At 38.2% G+C, this 17,500-nt stretch overlaps 1 protein-coding gene and 1 pseudogene across 2 annotated transcripts in view; both read right to left on the reverse strand.

Annotated features, from left to right (window-relative positions):
* Positions 1-17,500, reverse strand: part of LOC130233397 (selenoprotein Pa-like) — a 234,583-nt pseudogene that overhangs the window by 183,683 nt on the left and 33,400 nt on the right.
* unm_hu7912 (un-named hu7912) overlaps positions 25-17,500 on the reverse strand; it is an 18,868-nt gene continuing 1,392 nt past the window's right edge. The window contains exons 2-3 of one of the 2 annotated variants that reach the window (XM_056463416.1): positions 2,355-5,570; positions 25-1,026 (exon numbers count right to left, since the gene is read on the reverse strand). In XM_056463416.1, the coding sequence (XP_056319391.1) occupies positions 1,024-1,026; positions 2,355-5,570 (3,219 nt within the window). In that variant the 3' untranslated portion in view covers positions 25-1,023. Of the gene's footprint in view, positions 1,027-1,836; positions 5,571-17,500 lie in introns of those variants that run through there. The other variant, XM_056463415.1, reaches the window with a different exon arrangement.

Consider the following 17,500-nt stretch of genomic DNA (forward strand, 5'->3'; position numbering starts at 1 on the left):
TAGAATGATCCCTTATATGAAAATAACACAATCCTTGAGCATTAAGGCTGACCTGTTGCTTTTATTATTAAATGCATGAGCCATTGAGGACTTTTGTGTGTAATTTATTGACCATAGTACAGAAATAAAGCAGCACTTTTTAACAGAACACAAGTGATGAACAGGATAAATAAATAAAGTAATAAATAATGGCATAAAAATGACAAAAAGAAACTTGTAGTTACGGTAAAGAGTGTGCATGCTGTTGATAACATTATCTAAACGATTTGTTTATTAATATGTTTTCCCTCACCAGTTTAGTAAAGTGCTATACCTAACACAATCTTGCTTACAGCAGTGTTATACACGTTGCTTAGATCTTTTTTTTTTTACTAATTTTATATTTTATATTTAAATATTACATTTCAAATATAGGCCTCTAAGTTTTGTCAGACATTATAAAGATTAAAATATCAATAGCATATTTTATATACATGTTCATCAGTTTTAACATATATAGCTTAATCGATGTTTCAATAGAAACACACAAGATCAAAACTTTACAGAACCATGAAATATTAACGAAAATGATCATGTCAAATGAATAAATTAGTATCTTAATTTGCATATGCATAACTCAAATACAAAGGCTTTCCTGTCATGTAAAATTAGTTGTTAACAATTCCAGCTGATTTAACCATATGAATAGATATAGTGCCTCATGAACACAATACAGAAAGCAGTTGCCATGTACAATACAGAGAAACTTTCCAAGCAGTTTATTTGACTATAAAAATGTACCTGACATATTCGCTTGTCTGCCATACTGATCATAATTACTGAGTATTATTTACTTTGATGAAATGAAAAACCATTGCAAATTGTTAAGTGAATTTGCATTTTTCTTGCCAGCATGCATTCTCCATGCAAGTGCATTTTATCCTCTCAAGGGGCTAAAGACAATGACTTTTAGACACTATTGTATTGCAAGAGAAAATGAGACTTTCTCCAGAGGTTCTCCAATGGTTCCTAGTTGTTAGATCCTCACTGCAACATATTAGCACAAGAAATATAGTCATAAGCAGGGCCACATACAATCCACAGAAAGTTCAACAGTTTCCACAGATTTGTAACACCTGTCATTCACAAAGTTCTACACTTCTCCCAGCATTCTGTTTAATAAATATTTAAGCTAATTTGAGCATTGTTTATAAAAGCTGGTTTATACTTCTGCGTTGAGTGATCGGTGTGACCTACGGTGCCTGCCTTGTGCGTAGCCGTGCATTTATACTTCTGCGTGGTGTTTGTGTTGCTCTGCAATAACACTTCAGAAATGCTAGCTGGTAGTAAGTTATGTTATGTTCCTCTGTGTCGAGTTTCTTCGCAGGTGTTTTGTTTTTTCTGAACGCTACCTTTATGTACAAGTAGCTAAAACTTGCTCATTCAGAGGTGGAAACTGGCAGACATCCAACAACTTTAATCATAAGGTAAACACAAAACAAAAGCTTCCATATGGATCTTCTTCATGGCACTTGAAACAATCGATCCACCGCACTCGTGGCTCTCAGCACCACCCATACTCGTCATACCACCCATAGCTGTCGATGTGGCTGATGCCGACGTTTACGCGAACCTCTCGCAAGCTCTCTGATTGGTCGGCTTGGTAGCGCTGTTGAGTGTGGGAGGGACTGAGAGACACGCGAACCTATTAGAGCAAGTGTTTACAAGTCTGGAGTCCCATGAAGGAGCTCCAGATGGAAACTTTTGTTTTGTGTTTACCTTATGATTAAAGTTGTTGCACATCCGCTGGTTCCCGCCTCAAAACGAGTGAGTTTGAGCTACTTGTACATTAAGGTAGCGTTCAGAAAAAAAAAAACACCTGCGAAGAAACTCGACACAGAGGAACATTAAAACCTTCGCTTCGGAAGTGTTATTGCAGAGCAACACAAACAGCACGCAGAAGTATAAATGCACGGCAACGTGCAAGACAGGTGTCGTGGGTCACGCTGATCACTCAACGCAGAAGTATAAACTAGGCTTTAGGAGTGTTTCTACTCTTAACTCCATTAATCCATTTTGCAGAACTTCTTGCCCAAAAATATCAACACAGAAAATGCAAAAAAAGCTTCTGACTGGGCAGATTTTAAGAGTAAGCAAAAGTGCTCAAATATTCTAATAAGTACTTTACATAGCTTTTTATCCCATAAGCAATTCTTATTAATTCAAGATTTTAGTGCCAGACAGAGAAAACTCTCACTAATAAAATACATATCTAAAAACATTAGTCATTTAGGTTGTACTTTACACAGCAAAAGCTTGATAATACTGGATGCATAGGATTATATAATGTCATCTAGAAGGTGTGGTGCACCAACCCAATCTAGCATCCTTGGTTCAGATGCTGCCATGATCATACACATGAACTGTTTCCCGGTTCTCTTGTCAATGGGATAAATGGTGGTGGGGGTGAACCTTTTGTTGCTCTCAACAAACTCGCAAAGCTGGTTGTATATTTGTGGGAACTCATGACGAAGAAATACACCTCTTGTTCGAAGCTCCCTTTGGATATTAATGAAGCAAATCTCTCTTGCTTTCATGCCCTCTTGGCCATCCTTGTCTATGTCAGATGTTCCTGGAGGAGGAGTGAGAATCAAAGTCTCCATTTCACATTCTTTCTTAAAGATTTTCTTATCTGGGCTTGAGGAGGCCAATGAGACCTTGGCATACTTGCGAACTGTTGGCATTTGTAATTTAGGTGAAGGAAGTTTAGGCACTAGGTCTCCAACAGCAATGGATACATTCAGTAGGAAACATTCAGTAGGGTCATACTCCTTGCCTGCATTCTGCAATTCTTTGCAGTATGGCCCTAGGTTGTCTTTGAAACTGTCTAACTCTCGAAGGGACAGATATGTTGGAGAGATGGTAAGGCTGTCAAGACCAACTTGAAGAAAGTTATCTGCACACCCAGGGTTTGGAAAACCCAGGAAGAGCACGCCTCTCCCTCGGGACAGATACCCTACCCTGGCAATGCGTGAAAATGCTTTATGAATATCCGAGTCTTCTCGACAGTGTTTTAGTATGTGCCTGCAAACACTACTGATACGGCCATAAAGACAGTTCTCTTTATGTGTGTCCCAGTCTTCTCGTCTACAGTTTCTGGAACAGTAGTAAGTATAACAGCTGTGGCAGGACTTGAAGTACAAGGAGGCATTGAATGTAGTGTCTTTGCGTAAGCATTTTTTGTTGGAGCACACCATAGTGTCATCCTCTTCTGCAATATGGTTCAAAGAAATTTCTTCAACACAACGAGGAAAACCCTCACAACCACTATCTTGATCTTTGAATGTATCCGGGCTAGTCTTTGATGAGTCTGTTTGTGTGTTTAAAAGACCCGAATCATCTTGGTCCATTTCCCTTTTGCCTTCTTTGGTCTCATCATCTTGAATCAATAGTTTGAGTTGGTCTATAAGATCCTTGCTTGGTCTCCTGCTATTTTGAGGTTTGTAATCAATGACTAGGTCGGCTAGCAGCTCATCAAGCTGTTCGAGGCTTTGCTGCAGGGAGTAATTATTGTTCTTCCTCTCTGTGGAATCTAGTGGGTTTGCTGGTCTCTTTAAGTTATGTAAGTTATCTGTTTGGCATTGGCCTGTATTTGGACCTGTACTCCAGCTGCTTGTTCCCCCATTTCTCTTGTTGCTGTTTGCTGCACGGATGTCATTGTCAGTAATAGTAATCTCTGGGGTTACAAACCATTGCCCTCTTGCACTATTTTGTCTGTCACCAGCACACTTTTCAAGACAATTTTCAGAGAGGGACAATGCAGCATAACGTCTCGGGGAACTAGACAGATTCACAATAACTGGCTGTTGACTGTCATTGGAAGGAACTCCTGGCCTTCCATGATGGAAAAGGTTCTCGTAACTCCTGCCTCGTGAAACACCATTTTCTCTGTCCATATGAGGAGTGAGAATGTTGTCCCAGGATTTAGAGAAATTCCGGACATCTGTCCCTAAGCGACTTGTCTCGGTAAAATCATTGGGATACCAAGGGCTTATTGAAGGTGCCCTCTGAGGAGTGGCCTGTGAGGATGCATACTGGCTGGAATATGTAGCAATGCTTGACCGGTGCCAGTCATCTGAAAAGACCTGAGACATACGTGGTCGTCGTCGTCCCTCTGTATGATATCCTCTCGTAGGAAAGTGTACTTCTGCTGGGTAATGGCAAGGCCGTGTATAGAACATCTTTGAGGGATCAGAGGGAAATCCATATGTTCTTGGGTCATCCTGAATGTATGTTTCACTCTGAGGGGGAGATATGAAGTATGGCCCTGGCTCACTCACTGAATATGGTCTACCATAAAATGGATCCAAGGGTTCCCGATGGGAATCTGCATAGTACGAACGAACAGGCAAAGTATGAACCCAGCGAGTTCTTGGGTCAAGTACATACTGACTACTGACAGAGGGATTTTGGCTGTTACTGCTGATAACACTGTACTGGTCATCCTGATAATAAGTCCTACTAGGTGGCTGAACGGGATACCTGCAGGGATCATCTGTGTAAAAGAACTTGGTTGGGATGTTAGGATTAGACAATGTTCTGTACTCCCTTGGGTCTCTAGGAGAAGTCCTTCCAAAAGGGATCTCACCAGAATGAATGTAACTACTTGACAAGCTGCTGGGATACTGATATGCTTGCCTGTAGTCCATGTTGTAACACTCACTAGGGGTAGGTGTTCGTGAGGTGGATGTCTGACTTGGAAATGAGACATTCCTGATTGATGATGTTGAGGAAAGCTGCCAGGGAACATTACTTCTTTGAGTAGGTATCTTCCGCGCTGTGTGCTGGAGAACTGAGGCATCCGGCTTAATATCAACACGACACCTGACGTGGGGAGTGTTAGCTTGTTTCTCCTGTCTGTTTTCCTCAAAACAATCAGAAACATAGAGGGGTGTGTGTGGTTGTAACTTGATCGGATGAACCTCATTAACTAAAGCCCTGCTTGGGTGAGAGGCTTCTCGGTTTGGCAAACCGTCTATTCTTTTTTGAGGGTCCACTGGAGATCGACGCCTTGTGGTTGCAGGAGGAGAGACTGTGATGGGTACTGGAGTTAGGGTGGCTCGAACCCTAGGTGTACTTTTTGAGCGAGGCTTGCCATGAACACTAGCCCTTGCTGCCTCATTGCTTTTGTCTGTACTGATTTGATGGGAGAGCCTCGAGTTGAACAGATCTGGTGAGGAAAAACGTAGGTGTCCCTGCTGTCCAATGCCATTCCAGAGTGCATCCTTATTTACTGGTTGCTCTTCAGACCTGTAAGGATACTCCATGGACGATGAAATGTCCTTTGGGTCATCCAGTGACTCGATGAAGTCAAAGCTTCGGCAATGTCTTTTGTTAATTGTTTCGAAGTTTTGATCCAGTGGGCCAACCATTTGTGAATCACATTGCTTAAAAGATCCAGAATACTTTGAGAGCCCAGAGTTAGGGCAAATATTTATGTCTTGATACAAAGTTGATGTTAATATGTCAGGGGGGTCCGTACGTGTCATTTTAAATGGACCCCCGTAATATTCCCCCTCAGTTGGTGTCTCCTAGAAAGAATCAAAAACAACGTTATTAGTTAAACCTCTTTCTTAAATCAACCATTTGTATACAGTATGTGAAATCTATGGATAAAGGATCTGTTTTAAATTCAGATTAAATATGTACAGAGCTTCCACAAAGCATTCACTGGACCCAAACTCTTCTATTATGCACAAATATTAATACCAAGTATGATACTGGTCACAAATCTGCAAATTTTATAAGCCCCCAGATTATTTGAAATTGTCATGGGCCCCTAGAAATCATCATCACCTTTCTTCCAGGCTAACAATGACCCTGCATATGCCCAGTAACACAGCAGAAATTTACATGTATGTCATTTTTTTAATACATAGTTGCAAGTACTTTTGCTTATTATGACCAAAGCTGACATACAGTGAAAGATATAAGACTAACACATTATTATGTACAGAATCAGTGTAAATGTTATCCCCCTATTAAATGTCATGTCATGCATAAACATCAGTCTGTGCAGAGAAATTGCAGAATGTTAAACCAATGCAACAACGCTGAATGGAAAATCTGAATTAATTATAAAGATAGAGGCCTTGCAGCATCTCAGAAGAATAAATTAGTGTACAAGAAAACTCCTTTCTCAGTGAAGGACAGAACACCTCTCTATAAATCTTTAATTTACACTTTTGTTTTTAAGGTTTTCAAATATAATCATGATATGATGCCATCTTTTAAGATACTCTCATTATCATGGAATGCTTTTACTCATAAGCATTGCTTTATAAATGCAAATATGAAATGTAATATGAATAAAGGAATAAAAGCATTTAAAATGTAAAACTATTTTGTCTTTCAAATAATAATTTGTTTCTATCAATCCAGATGCTTTCTTACACAAATTACACACGCTGCTTTACCGCATCCTGCTGCAACACCCCTACTCCTGCTACTCATTAATAATAGTGCCACTCTGATCTATGGGGAAATAAAATGAATAGAGTGGAAATAAGGCTAAAAAGGGAAAGCGAATAAACTAGTAAATGTCAGATGGTAGTTTTACCATAGGCGGTAGATACATTCCACATTGCTCATTTAGAATTCAGAAGATTAGCTTTGATCCCAGAATTCGGATTCTAAGAAGCACAGAAGAACCATGTAACCATCTTTGCAGATGGTCTATATTTATGCTCGCTCTGATTTTCACTGTCCCTCTAGACACCTTCCTTTGTCCTATTAAATATTTGCAGTTCAGACCGAATTTTGATGTCATTTTCTACATCCCGTCCTGTCTGACAAATAGCAGTAGATGTGCCTGTATAAAAAATGTTTCATACAATAAATGTTATTGTTTGGTTGCATATTTTCCGTGATACAGTACAACAGCTGTGAGATGTTCACAAGGGGTTAGAAGCTAATCTTGAGGTTATTTAGATTGTTTGGATTTTCATGGATTTTTTAAATGACAGTAGGAGCTACAGTGCTAATAACATACTGGCTACCTCTTTCCAGCCAACCCTGAAAAACCATCTGTTCATCCTGCTGAGAGAGGACCGACAAACAGTCTGAACACACATCTCACACCTTCACTCTTTTCTCTGCATGCATTCATTAAGAACACAACTAGAATTTCAACATTTCTGCGTATTAATACATTGAAAATGCAATTTTGCTGTAACAATGCTAATCCTTCATACACTCCTTTGGATTGTGGAGTTACAGTGTTAAGAATAGATGCCAATCACATGCTTTGTCAAACACACATATTCAGTTTTAACATTATAATTTACTGCACAACACAAACATATCACTATCACCGGCCACTTTATTAGGTACACCTTACTAGTACCGGGTTGGACCCCATTGCTCCTTAATCCTTCGTGGCATAGATTCAACATTATACTGCAAATATTCCTCAGAGATTTTGGTCCATGTTGACATGACAGCATCAAGCAGTTGCTGCAGATTTGTTGGTTGCACATCCATGATGCAAATCTCCTGTTCGACCATATCCCAAATTTGCTCTATTGGATTAATGTCTGGTGACTGTGGAGGCCATTTGAGTATAGTGAACTCATTGTCATTTACAATAGACCTGTCTGAGATGATTCAGGCTTTATGACATTGTGCATTATCCTGCTGGAAGTAGCCGTCAGAAGATGGATACACTGTAGGGGTGTCAAAATGAATTGTTTCTTCTGTGCACCACTATGCATTCGCGAACAATTCGGTATCGTTTCAGTAATAATCATAACCGGTTATAATGTACTGACATCATTTATCTCATATGCGCTATGTCGCCATAGCTTACTATGGTGAGGGAGGTGGGCGCGAGTATTTACTGCGCTCCAACTACTTAAAACGCAGAAACTGAGCCCAATTTCACGGCGTGTGTGTTTGCTGGACAGTCTTTCACTGACACTTACAGCAGAAGCCCCTATTTCACTGGGAATGAGAGAATGAAAGTAAACTCCATTTCTCTCTCTCACTGTGGCCCATTTGATCTGCTGGCGTGACTTTTCCTCTCCTCTCGGCTGTTACAGCGATACTTATGGATTCAGACACGAGCGCGTGCCTGCAGAGTTTTCTCCACCGTGTCTATCATGGATCAGCTGTGATCACCGCTGCCGTTTATCAGTATCACTCATCTGTGAAGAGCGCCAGCACGTAAGAGCCGATCACGGCCCTTTCTGTTGAGCATGTGATCAATCAAAGGGGTGTAAGAACTTGGTAGACAAGGCTCAGAAAGCGAACGGGTAATTTATATTTGTTTATTTGCTATAAATGCTCGTGTTGTTTAAAGGTACAGTTTATATATCTGACTGTTTGTATTAAATGACAAAATTGTATTAGAAATAGTATATAAATATATTTATACATTTTAATACAAGAATTGCTGTGCTGTGAAGAAAATATAAAACTTTGTATGGAAAGCATCATCAATGCACCGTGATGCACCGAGATATCGAATTGAACTGAATCGATGGCATGATAACCGAACCAAACCGTGAGACCAGTGTAGGTTCACACCTCTAGTACACGGTGGTCATAAAGGAATGGACATGGTCACCAACAGTGAGTGTATGTCACTTGCTGTGACAAATTATAAGAACTGAAAAGTGTCAAATGTAAATTAAAACAACCCAGGATTCTGTAACCTGAATGTTTAGAATAACCCAGGTTTAACATTTTTCAAGAGAAGAGAGCACACATAACTACATATTGTAGTAGGTCTGCACAATATATTGTTTCAGCATAATATGGCAATATGCACATCTGTTTACTGAGTGTAAACACAGAGACAGGGTCACTGGAGCATTTCAAAGTCACATCGATCAGCTGGTCTGTCTACAATCTGACATACGAGCGATCCGCCGATGAATCGTGGCTTTAAAGCACTCTATTGTCCCTGTATCTGTGATTACACTCAGTAAAGGTTGGTGAGTTCAGCGAACTGATGACCTTCACGGCCAATCACAGTCATTTCTGTTGAGCATGTGAACATAATGGCAAATCAGTGGTGTTTAAGAACGTGCTCAACAGTGCTCAAATTTTCACAGGAAATTGACATTTTTAAAATATCAATATCAATTTGTACTGAATTCCAGTATTGTGACAACCCTGCTTTATAAACACTTTGTATGTCCGAGAAGCTGAAAATATGCATTCCATAATATAATGTCTCTAAAGTGGAACTAGAGAAGCCGAGCACAAATGCAGGAGGGCATCAAATAAATGTATCAAATTATCCGTGACAGAGTATCAATGAGCTCCCAGAAGAAAACATTTCCGCAAATGATTTTTTTTATTTGTAGTGTGAGCACTTATAGTTTATTGTTGATGAGTGTATAGAGTATATGATACAATAAATCAAATTGAGATCAATGAGAATCAGGCTCCCATGTATTAAATACCTAGAATGTATTGCAATTTAAAGACTAACTGCTATTCTCTATAGTCACATCTCAGGATCTGCAATGTTGAGTTGGGATTATAGTTAACCAGGCATCAAAGTTCAGAACATTGTGAAGGTTTAACCATAATGAAATTATTATATATTTTTAATTATTTATAAAGCGGAGACTATACAATGTTATTTTACGTTTGATTATTCAGTTTCTGTACCTGAAAACTGACTCAACAAAACCATAAAGCACTGTGCATTTCACTTTTATCTTTGTTCTATTGTAATTTGTTGTGTTCGTTATATTTTATGCAAGATTCATTTCCCTACTAAATCATCCTAATCAGTCTAAACTAATAAATTCTTTCCAAATAGAGCTATTCAAGCCATCTGGTGAAATTGTATTCATATCGCTACATATATCACGTAAACATACACTCACGTCACTTTATTTGGTACACCTGTGCTACAATTCGCACAGGCTCACAAAAATTGAACAATAGAAGATTAGAAAAACGTTGCCTGGTCAGATGTGTCTTGATTCCTGCTGTGACATTCGGATGGTAGGGTCAGAATTTGGCGTCAACAACAAGAATGGATCCATCCTGCCTTGTATCAACAATTCAGGCTGGTGGTGTTGGTGGTGCCAATTAAGCATCGTGTCAACTCCACAGCCTACCTGAGTATTGTTGCTGACCATGTCCATCACTTTATGACCACTGTGTACCCATCTTCTGTTGGCTACTTTTAGCAGGATAACGCACCATGTCATAAAGTGTAAATCATCTCAGACTGGTTTCTTTAATATGACAATGAGTTCACTGTACTTAAATGGCCTCCACAGTCACCAGATCTCAATCCAATAGAGCACCTTTGGGATGTGGTGGACCGGGAGATTTGCATCATGGATGTGCAACCGACAAACCTGCAGCAACTGCGTGATGCTATCATGTCAACATGGACCAAAATCTCTAAGGAATATTTCCAGTACCTTCAATCTATGCCACAAAGGATTAAGGCAGTTCTGAAGGCAAAAGGGGGTCCAACCTATACTAGTAAGGTGTACCTAATAAAGTGACCGGTGAGCATAGATTTTGATGGTGAACCTTCCATATCAGATGATCTGTAAATGGTATCCCAAAATAAATACCAACAAAAACTGAAATATGTTTATTATTAATCCACAGGATATGGACTGACTCAGTATATCTGTAGACTGTGGTGTCCTCTCATAAACAAGATTTCAGGAAGATATTAGCAGTTGGATATAAAGGGTAATAAAACTCCAGCGGAGCTCAGATCGCATCTGCTGCGGTCCTATGATGGATGCAGCTGGGAGTGGTTGACTTCCACGACTACTGTTTCACATGTCTGCTGGGAACAATTTTCGGCCACAAACAAAAATTGCACTTTAACGTGCACTAAGCACTTTGTCTAGTTTTAGAAGCATTTTGTCCAGTGCCTCTGCAGCCAGAGGTCAAGAGCCTCATGTGGTTGTCCGACAACCCAAACAGTGTTTCAAAATCTTGAATGCCTGGACCTGTTCATTTACCAATTGCTAAAGAGAGCCGAATCGCACCATTTAAAAGCTATTTATAAAACACTGTCATTCATGGCAAATGCTAACGAATCAGGTTCCTTTGGGCTGCCGTGTCCACTGGTTGTGTTTCTAGCTGACTAAGGGTATAAGTGTCCTCTTGCTGAGCTAAAATCTGCCCACAATCTCTCCCTGCCCGTCTCCTTTGCTCTTAACACTGCATTTCAGAAAAGGAGAAGTAACATGAAGGCTGATGCTGATAAGCTTGGTGTTTATGCAAATTATTTTCACGCATCACATAATTAAATAATACGCATCACCACATATGACCCCCGGGATTAGTTTACAGTCTGAATCACTCTCAATAAAATGATGCTTCATCATTCAGCAAATGGCAGCATGTAGCAATAATTCCGAAGCATGAAACCGTATAAAGAATAGTCCACACAAATAGAAAATATAACAAGGGCAGAAAACAGAGAATGTGAGAGAGAGTTTGGAAGGTATTGTCATTTTCTTTTTTGATTAAAACTAAACAAAACATGACACATCCATCTTTGGCAAGGTGAATGTACTGTAAATAATCCCCTTCTTCCTTATGCAAGGTGGCTGATCAGCAGGCACTTTTACAGCTAGAGGCAGAGCCAGTACCTACGACTGAGACCTGACTGATCTCACACAGTCAATCACCACCTGTCTGACACTTCCATCACAGTCTGCCAAGACAAGCTTTCTCTCACTTAACCAACACTCAATCTTCAAAACAACCTCTTTTAGGAAGTTTAAAGTATGAATGTATGTTTGAAGGAGATTACTGACTCAACTGGTCATAAAATATTACCAACTCTTTAACCAAGGCTATAATAACCACGACCTGAAAATTTAAGATAACTTTTTATTTTTATTTTTAAGGGTTCATATTATGCTTTATTTTTTCATTTTGAACGTTTGATGATGTTCTTTGGGAATTAAAAATATCTGTATAGTTACAAAGTACAACATTCAGTCTACATAGGGATTTATTCTCTAAGAACTGGTTCTGAACTCACTAAAATGCCTTGATTGAATTCATGCATTTTCTTCTAGAAATGCACATATCTTAATATTCTGAAATTATATAACTCCCACCCAGGGCGGCGAGGTCTCACTTTGTTAGTTGTGTGTTGATAATGACATGTAATTTAATCCACACCTGTTTATATTCACAGACATTGATGCTGTTTACACCTGCTCACTTCCTGCATTTTTTTTCTGATTGGATATTACTCTAACCAATTCAGGAGGCGGTCTGGGATGGATTCCAGATTAAACTGGATTGATCTAAATACATCTGGTTTTTGAATCCACGCATGTAATTTTTACACCTCTCGAACTGTAAACAAATAAACGAAGGCTTTGAGAGTGTGTCATATGGCCTACTACATGACATAGTCAGATATATGCCACAGATGACCGTGTAGGATGTTTGTTTTGGTTCATTTTATTTCGTTTTTTGTTTAATTCTATTTTTGACTGGTAATTAATCACTAAATGCTCAAATTAGGATGTCAGTGAAGAGCAGGAATGAATGTAGCATGGGACGAAAGTAACAAAGCAGTTTTCTCAGAGCCCTGACAAAATTTACTTTCTAAGATATGACAGCACATTCGGAATGCAACCCTTGATGGAGCTGCCAAATATCATGTGATTTCATCACTGTGTCCCATGCTTAGCTCCGAACTGCAGTTTTCAAGTGCGGAAAGTAAATCACTGTCAATTACTCTAAAGGATATTTACCACTAGCACATGTTTAAGTTTGAATGGTCGGAGTTTTTCAGTTTTAAAAAAATTTATTGGGTATAAAAGGCATTAATTAATTAATTAATTGGGTATTAATTGAGTTCCTGTCATGACCCACTGCTAATGGCCATGCCATATTTGGGGGGTGTATTTTTCACTTCCACCTATGAGTTTGCCGTGTCTCCTTTTGGATGTTTTCTAAAATTAATTTACATTGGCAATAATATAAAATAATAATTCTAGATAATTATTTTTTATTTCTGGGTTACTTTTGAAACATTTGAAGGAACTGAAACTTAGAAATGAAAATGTAATTTAATATTTTTTTTGCAAAGATAAACATTTAACAAGGTCATAATCACGTATGTTTAATATAAACAAGAGCAAGCCATTAATACATTACTTTTATTACTGATATAAACCTAATCCCCGAACATAAACAATTGCACTCTGAACAATGAGAAAAGAATTCACCTGCATTTGACAAATGTTGGTCCATTTAAAATCATTGCATTGTTTGTTAATGTCAGAGTAACTGACCCACAAGCTGATAAGGCAATGCCCTCTTCTGAAAAGGAAGGCAGAGGACAAAAGCTCATTTGCATTTAAAGAGAGACACATGAAAACAGTGTCTCTGCTTCCACCCAAAAATAGAATTTACAGCATGGTGTAATTAATAATGCATGGGGTATTTTGAACTTCACACATTCTGGTGGCACTAGACATTTTCATTACCTCAGCTATCTAAAAACAGAACTCTTAAAAATGTGCGTGTAATGTGTTGAAACATAAAAAAGCTAAATATGTCTTGTCCTATGACAAGGAATACATGAATGGTTCATCTAATATTTTTAACTCAAAATGGTGAAATTTTACATACTAAAAATTTCAGTGGTTTCCTTATGGGTGTTACTGTTGAGAATTAATGCAGAAGCGTCATGTTAAAATTGATTTTTGCAATCAGTAAACATTAAAGACCACCTTCCTTGAGTTGACTCAATCATTCTGACATACACTCACCGGCCACTTTATTAGGTACACCTGTCCAACTGCTCGTTAACGCAAATTTCTAATCAGCCAATCACATGGAAGCAACTCAATGCAATTTGGCATGTAGACATTGTCAAGATGGTCTGCTGCAGTTCAAACTGAACAACAGAATGGGGAAGATGGGCTGGTCTGAGTATTTCAGAAACTGCTGATGTACTGGGATTTTCACGCACAACCATCTCTAGGGTTTATAGAGAATGGTCTGAAAAAGAGAAAATATCCAGTGAGCAGCAGTTCTGTGGCCGCAAATGTCTTCTTGATGCTAGAAGTACTGTAATAGGAGAATGGCCAGACTGGTTTGAAAGGGAATAGTAACCCAAATAACCACTCGGTTACAACCGAAGTATGCAGAGAAGCATCTCTGAATACACAACATGTCGTATCTTGAGGTGGATGGGCTACAGAAGCAGAAGACCACACCAAGTGCCACTTCTGTCAGTTAAGAACAGGAAAATGAGGCTACAGTTCGCACAGGCTCACCAAAATTGGACAATAGAATATTGGAAAAACGTTGCCTGATCTGATGAGTCTTGATTTCTGCTGCAAAAATCGTATGGTAGGGTCAGAATTTGGTATCAACAGCATGAAAGCATGGATCCATCCAGCATTGTATCAACAGTTCAGGCTGGTGGTGGTGGTGTAATGGTGTGGTTAATATTTTCTTGGCATACTTTGGGCCCATTAGTACCAATTGAGCATTGTGTCAACGCCACAGCCTGCCTGAGTATTGTTGCTGACCATGTCCATTCCTTTATTACCACAGTGTACCCATCTTCTGATGGCTACTTCCAGCAGGATAACATGCCATGTCATAAAGCGCGAATCATCTCAGACTGGTTTCTTGAAAATGACAATGAGTTCACTGTACTTAAATCGCATCCACAGTCACCAGACCTCAGTCCAATAGAGCACCTATGGGATGTGGTGGAACTGGAAATTCGCATCATGGATGTACAGCCGACACATCTGCAGCAACTGCGTGATGCTATCATGTCAACATGGACCAAAATCTCTGAGAATTATTTCCAATACCTTGTTGAATCTATGCCACGAAGGATGAAGGCAGTTCTAATGTTAAAGGGGTTCCAGCCTGGTACTAGTAAGGTGTACCTAATAAAGTGGCCGGTGAGTGTAAATGTGCACTGTTTAACCATAGACTACAGTCTAAACATAAACTTAAAACAAAAAACTTAGTAAACATTTATAGTTATTGTGGGCACGCCTCAACATCCGTGGCGAATTCAGTCTTCATTTAATCTTTTTTCTGCAACAGTAAAACAGCAGAATCAGATAAGACGTGAATCATTTATGATTGTAGGTTCACTGAATACTGTAGGTCAGTTACATCATTTTGAGTAATGCAAAAATATCCTTAAAACTACAGACTGACTCCAAGAAACCATGACAGCAGAAAGTGTTAGCAGCGGCAGTTAATCTCAAATGATGCCCATCTCCTTAAATACACAACCCATTCCTCAAGCAAGCTTGTAGAGAGCTCGTTTTTTCCTTTCTTTTTTCTTTTTTTTGTTTTGGCTGTATATGAGGCAAAGAGGCTATATTTGGACACAGTGGATAACAGGGAAGATGCATCTCAGAGAAAGAAGCCCAGCTGGATGATTCTGTAGAGTATGGAGATTTGGAGTTGAAATTTCTTTTCTTTTCCAGGAAGAAAAGCTCGGTGGAACTGAAAGTCCAAGCTATACCTATAGCTATAAATCATACCTGTCTTAAGTTTCTGGTTTATAATGTCTTGAGACAGACTAAGTGGAAACTTAGGTTTCTTTGCTTTTTCAACTTTCTTTTTTCTTCTTCTTCTTTTGTAGCTCTAAACAGAATATCTCCATTTATCCCATTTATTTCCCTGTTATAATTATTTTCCATTTAGTTGCACAACAAAGATACATTAGAAACAAAGCTGTTTTGCATTTTTGCCACTAGCTAATTCAGTGGTAGCACTATATGAGATGGAATACAGATGCAACACAGTCAATATATGTTTTTAATATATTTGGGATTGTAAATATTATGATGTGTACCACTTGGGGACACTTTACCATTTGATTGCCACGGTTTTAAGTCAAATGAGACTATTTTACTTTGCACTAAATGTAATGGATTTAGACAATAAAACTGCAAACACATTACCAACAATTACACCTAATACACTATACACTTATTGAGTTAAATCAGTAAGAACGAGAGCACGATCTGCCGATATGCTCAGCCCTTGAGGGGGTGATCATCCTTAACACTTCAATATTAAGGCACTCGTGCGGGTCTGTTTTCAGCATCTTAAACCTAATGGAAAAACATAGTTTTAATCATCTTCTCAAGTTGAATGTTTGGATTGCAGAAACGTGGTCTAAGTGGAACAGTAACACCCTACAAGCATTTTTTCCCTTTACTTTTCTCCAGGCTCTTGCCATTAAAACTGCTGCAGTATATAAAATGTCTTTTTCAAGGGTTTCAGCATTTTTGGTCTGTTAAAATAAATATAGATGAGCAAGAAGACGTTAGTTTCCTAAAGCTATTTTTAATTCTATGTGGAGTATAATGTTTAGCTTTAGATTTGCTATAGATCTATAAAATCAAAAAAAAATTTCCGATATATATTGCGATATGAATACAATTTCACCAGATGACTTAATATCTCTATTTGGAAAGAATTGATGACATTAGATCAATTGGGATGATTCTGCAGTGGGAGTACATCTCAATAAAATGTCCCCCAACACATTTTCGTTGTCATCTGTGCTATTCGCAGTGCATTTCTGGTTGCATGTGTTGAGTATTTTCAAGCACATGTTTAGTCGGAGATTGATGAATCAATGTTTACTATTTGTATCTCCATAAAATCTAATAAACAATCTATAAACTTTTTGGGGTCCCCCGACAGATTTTTGTTGTGGTCTGTGCTATTTGCAGTGCATATCTGTATTTTTATTTTTATTTTTATGCATAACAATCTATAAATACAATCAAGAAAAAGATACAACTGAAATAAAGTGTTTTATCGTTTCCCGAGTCTAACAGTATTCAAGTACAGCAACTAAATTATGAAAATAAAAATAATTCAATAAAATTAATACAGAGTTAAGGTCACAAATGGTAAAATTTATTATACCTGAATGCTTTTAAAATCATTATACAATCACAAGCATCAAAAACACATGATCAATTATAATACAAACTCAACTGTGCATATACTGCGATGTATTGCGAATGATCACATTGCAATATCACTGCTGAAACGATATATTGCGCAGCCCTATATAGATTATCAAGGGAAGCATGTTTTTGAGATATTGCATGCTCATATACTCTATTCAAATTTTTATGTATTTACATTTGTTTTAAATGGTTGTTTTCAGCACATTATTTTAACTCTCAAAACCCATGTCCTCTCAAGTCCATTTTGATCCAGAAGGGATATAAAATTACATACATAAAAATGTATGTATGTAATTTTTAGTTGGGTAAAATAACATTAAAAGTTTAACAATTATTACCATTTAAAAAGTTATTAATTACTTCATGTTTTGGCCAGTTTGGACCCAGCATGTAAAGATAATTCAACATTTATTACATTATCATAAGCATTTTTCCCATATCTCACACACTTTTGGCACTGGATTTTTACCTGATAATACCCAAAATAGCAACAGGAAACATTGAAACAATTTTTGACCACTTCA

This window comes from Danio aesculapii, chromosome 8 (genome assembly GCF_903798145.1).
Source record: "Danio aesculapii chromosome 8, fDanAes4.1, whole genome shotgun sequence".
Taxonomy (NCBI): Eukaryota; Metazoa; Chordata; class Actinopteri; order Cypriniformes; family Danionidae; genus Danio; species Danio aesculapii.